Source organism: Etheostoma cragini, chromosome 22, assembly GCF_013103735.1.
Source record: "Etheostoma cragini isolate CJK2018 chromosome 22, CSU_Ecrag_1.0, whole genome shotgun sequence".
Classification (NCBI taxonomy): Eukaryota; Metazoa; Chordata; class Actinopteri; order Perciformes; family Percidae; genus Etheostoma; species Etheostoma cragini.
In genome coordinates, this window is record NC_048428.1 from 21,951,797 (window position 1) to 21,956,311 (window position 4,515).

The 4,515-nt window shown below is 42.5% G+C and overlaps 1 protein-coding gene across 1 annotated transcript in view; it reads left to right on the forward strand.

Moving 5' to 3' along the window:
- The first annotated feature begins 667 nt into the window (after window positions 1-667).
- Window positions 668-4,515, forward strand: part of LOC117938298 (serine/threonine-protein kinase RIO3-like) — an 11,846-nt gene continuing 7,998 nt past the window's right edge. The window contains exons 1-5 of the mRNA XM_034862820.1: window positions 668-766; window positions 1,404-1,480; window positions 1,611-1,695; window positions 4,011-4,067; window positions 4,331-4,417. Coding sequence (XP_034718711.1) covers window positions 668-766; window positions 1,404-1,480; window positions 1,611-1,695; window positions 4,011-4,067; window positions 4,331-4,417 — 405 coding nt within the window. The remainder of the gene's footprint in view (window positions 767-1,403; window positions 1,481-1,610; window positions 1,696-4,010; window positions 4,068-4,330; window positions 4,418-4,515) is intronic.

The window sequence follows — 4,515 nt, forward strand, 5'->3', positions numbered from 1 at the left end:
CCCCTATGTTAAAATACAGGGGCATAAGTATACACCCCCTATGTTAAAATACAGGGGCATAAGTATACACTGTGGCAATTGTTTTTAAATTAGTGTAAGTAATCAGCTGGGGAACTTCCATGCTGATAAACATTACTGTCACATGACTCTCAGCAGAGCAACAACAAGAAGACTTCCGACCTCACTTTCAGAATAAAAGACTAATATGGCCAAATGTAATAATTGAAATAGGGCTTCAACCGAATGTTTTGTAGCTTTTTGTGGATTCTTTTGTCGCGCCTTCAAAGTGGTTAGCACTTTTTAGGATTTTTTTTCCAATGTTTGTTACGTTTTTGTCGCCTGTCTGGAGGTTTGTTTTCGAAGTTTTTTGGTCGCCCTTTTCAAGTTTTTTTGGACAATTCTTTTGAATTTGTTTTCTTTTTTCATTGTTGTTGAACCCAAAGTTACGCACAACCATAAAAAGGCCTTTAGCTATATACCATGTACACACTAATATATATATCTGTCCTCCGCTCTTATTCTGATGACCCAAACCGGAAACAGGAAGTGTAATGGCCGGCAGTTGAAGCGAACTGTTACTGCTCTGCTGCTGCGGAGTCTGTCAGGACTGAACTGAGAGCCAAACATCATCTTAATGATATTAAATAACAGCGGGAACGTTGTGAGGATGAGCGAGGAACATTACCTGGAGCTGTGTGAGAACCCGGTGCAGTTTGAACATGCCTCGAGCGTCAACAACGTCTTCTTTGACGAGGCTAACAAACAGGTGAGCTAAGCTAGTTAGCATCGATGTGGCTAACAGCTAACTGAAAGTACTACTCAGTAGTATAGTAAGTATTTAAAACTTGGTCCACGTTGACGAACGAGTAATACACGTGGCATGATATTATAGTTGAGAGGAGCCAGTCTGCCCTAATGAGTACTTTTACTTCTGTTACTTACTACTAAGTACATTTACAGTGCCAGATGTTTACATATACATTTGCAATACAAATATACATTTGCAATACCGTACTTTAACTGTAATATGCAAGTACTTTCCACTGCACTTTAACTCAAATAGCTTCTGCCCAAACTTTATTTGTACTACCTTTAATATATAATACTTTTGGACACCACACGACGGCACTAATGCAACCTGCACATTTGGTTTATTTACATTTACATGTAGCATACATTTTAACATCTTAGCATATTATTTAAGCAGTTGTCATTGAGTTGTCACATGTATATTTGTCATAGTATTTCATTTATATTTATATTCTGTGCTTTGTGACGGATTTTGCTGCTGTAACACCGGAATTTCCCATTTTTCTTGGGATCAATAAACATCTATTTATCTAAGATTAAGTCGTATTTTATTCTGTAGAAGTGGTTTCATGATGTTTTTCCTCTGGCTGCAGGTGTTCGCCGTGCGTTCAGGTGGAGCCACGGGGGTGGTGGTCAAAGGCCCGGACGACAAGAGCAGCGTTGCCTTCAGGTACATCAGCCTGTGTAGGGAAAATGGCGATGTTGACCTTTTTGATTGTCTGCAGTTTTGACTCTGCACCCGAGACGTGGGTCAATGATCCCGTCTGTTGACCGTGTGATGGGTTTGTTTTCCTTCTCAGAATGGACGATAAAGGAGAAGTGAAGTGCATCAAGTTCTCCATCGGAAATAAGATCTTGGCAGTTCAGAGGACTTCGAAATCTGTGGTGAGAACTAGACTCTAACACTGCCTGGTTAGTAGCCATGTAACGATGCACTCAATGACCCATGATTCTCTACGATTTAACGATTTCAAGTTCACGATACCATTTTCTCAGGATTGTCTATAACAGAATGATCTGCAGACAAACGACTGAAACGCAGAGACGTCTGACGTCAAACTAGTGAACTCTAAAGTAGATTTTGCCCCAGGCCGTTTAAAAACACCTGCATTGGGTTTATTTTACTAATCTCAATAGTTTGTAGTCTTTACACATCCATAATCCATTTTATTTCTGTTACAAACGGTTAACGACGATTCAATGTGCGCCCGCAAGCGCGTACGGTGGAGCGAGCTAGAAAGTGACTGAAGAGAGGGAGCGCCTGGAACAAGTCAGTTACATTTCATTTATCGTATCAATTCATAACAAGAGTTATCTGGAGACACTTTACAGATAGAGCAGGTCTAGACTAGAGATGTTCCGATTCCGATACCAGTATCGGAAATGCCTCGGATACTGCCGAAAATGCTGGCATCGGTATCGGCGAGTACTGCAGTCCAGGTACCGATCCGATACCACATAAACTATTAGAAATAGGAATCTATTAACTGGTTAGCTCCGCTAACTGTGACACAGTTCTTCTTCGCCGCTCTTAAAATAGTTGCGCTGCTGTTTTAGAGGGGCGAAGAAGAATTGATCACCTAACGCCTCCTTAAAACAAGCTAACGTTAGCGCATCATGTCGGCAGTTGGGCAGTACGTTACAGTGGATGTTCCCACTGGTAAGACAGCGACATGCAGTTTGCCAGGTTGTAAATATATCTCTGAAACTGCGCTACCCAAATTATACGAGACAGTTAGGGAACACGTTTCGTGTGTGCTGAAAGACGTGCATGCAGTCAGCTTTACCACGGACATTTGGCGCTCCGACGTGTGGCCCGTGTCTTTGCTAAGTGGGGGGACAGAGAGACAACATTTACCCCTCGTGCTTCACGCCACCGATTTCCAAGGGTCACTTACTGGCACATTAATTGCCGAAGCAATTGAGGGGATGCTAGTAAAGTGGAAAATCCCAAAGTCCAACGTTCATGTTGTTTTGCGCGACAACGCTAGCAACGAGAAGAAAGCCAAGGACGAGATGGATGTACTAAGTTTGCGGTGCTCCACACACACTCTCCAACTGGGGGTGCATGAAGGACGACTGTCACAGAGCAGTGTGAGTGATGCATTTTACAATATTGTGGCTGCACTTTAAATGTTTTTACTGTTCTATTTAAAAATAAATGGCTTCCATTTGCTGTATTAGTTCATGTTCTACAAAGTGTTAAATCTGAGCCAGGCATTACCACAATGATAACAATATCACAGTCATGCATGTGCAGCATGATTTTTTTTATTTTTTATTTTTTAGACACACTGGTGTCTGTACTCGGTATCGGCCGAGACCCACAGCTCAAGTATCGGAATTGGTATCGGGAGGTAAAATATGGTATCGGAACATCTCTAGTCTAGACCACACTCTATAATTTACAAGGACCACGGCTGGACCAACAGCTGCAACCAAGATCTGGTTGCCATCCTAATCCAAGGAAATATGCTGGGCGAAGACAAAATTTAAGAACTCCGGGGGGTAAATCTCCCAGAAATAGGTTAGTAACAAGTATTTCTGGGACGGGATGCACACAAATGGAACGGAAGGGAAACTCTGTGTTGCAGTCGCACAAATAGTATAAACATCAGAGTAGAAATATAAATAAAGAAATATAAGGGGTGTAGGGGTATTCCTTTACATAGTTAAAGGAATTGCATTATGCAGTATTTACATAATTAACATAATTGAGGAATTACAATGGTGAAAAGTAATAATAGTAATAATTACATGCAACAATATTGCACAAAACAGATAATACAGATAACATTGTCCAGTATCAACCTCTCTAAGTGTGTGTCAGTCCGACATTTAGAGGGAGGAGTTATAAAGTTTGATGGCAACTGGCAGGAAGGACTTCCTGTGGCGCTCTGTGATGCATTTTGGGAGAATGAGTCTTATCACTGAAACTGCTCCTGTGACTTAGTAGCAAGCCATGGCGTGGGTGCGAGACATTGTCCAAGATGGCGCGTAGTTTGGACAGCTCAGTGTGTCAAAGGACACACTGTGTGATGCATTATAAAGCTAAGCCGTGCTGTGTGTGTGTGTGTGTGTGTGTGTGTGTGTGTGTGTGTGTGTGTGTGTGTGTGTGTGTCACACTGTGCACCTCTAATCTCGTGTTGTTATCCGGAGAGAATCTCTGTCCTAATCTATTGATTTTATGTTCTCTGCAGGACTTCATCAACTTCATACCCGACTATCCACACACTGAGTTCACCCAGGAATGCAAGGTATGCCACAGTATCCTCTGTCTCTTTTATTTTGAAAGGTATTTCATCCCTTTTTCCTTCATCCATCCATCCATCCATCTTCATCCGCTTATCCGGTACGGGGTCACGGGGGCAGCAGCTCCAGTAGGGAACCCCAAACTTCCCTTTTGTACTGTTGATTTTAATTTCCACATAACTTGACTGAGACGTGAGCAGAGTGAGGTTGATCTCTGGGATGCTGCTCTTCTGTAAGTAAACTGTCTTTTGTGTGTTTTGTCTCGCAGACGAAGAACGCGAGTGTTTTGGGTTTCTGTTGGACCAGCTGGAACGAGATCGTCTTCATCACGGACCAGGGAATCGAGTTCTACCAGGTAGGCCCGCACCTTTAGTCCAGAGTTGTGTGTCTGTTCTCAGGTGTTTCACAGGGTCGCCAGTGTTGCTACAGAGTTGTGCGTCTCTTCTCAGGTGT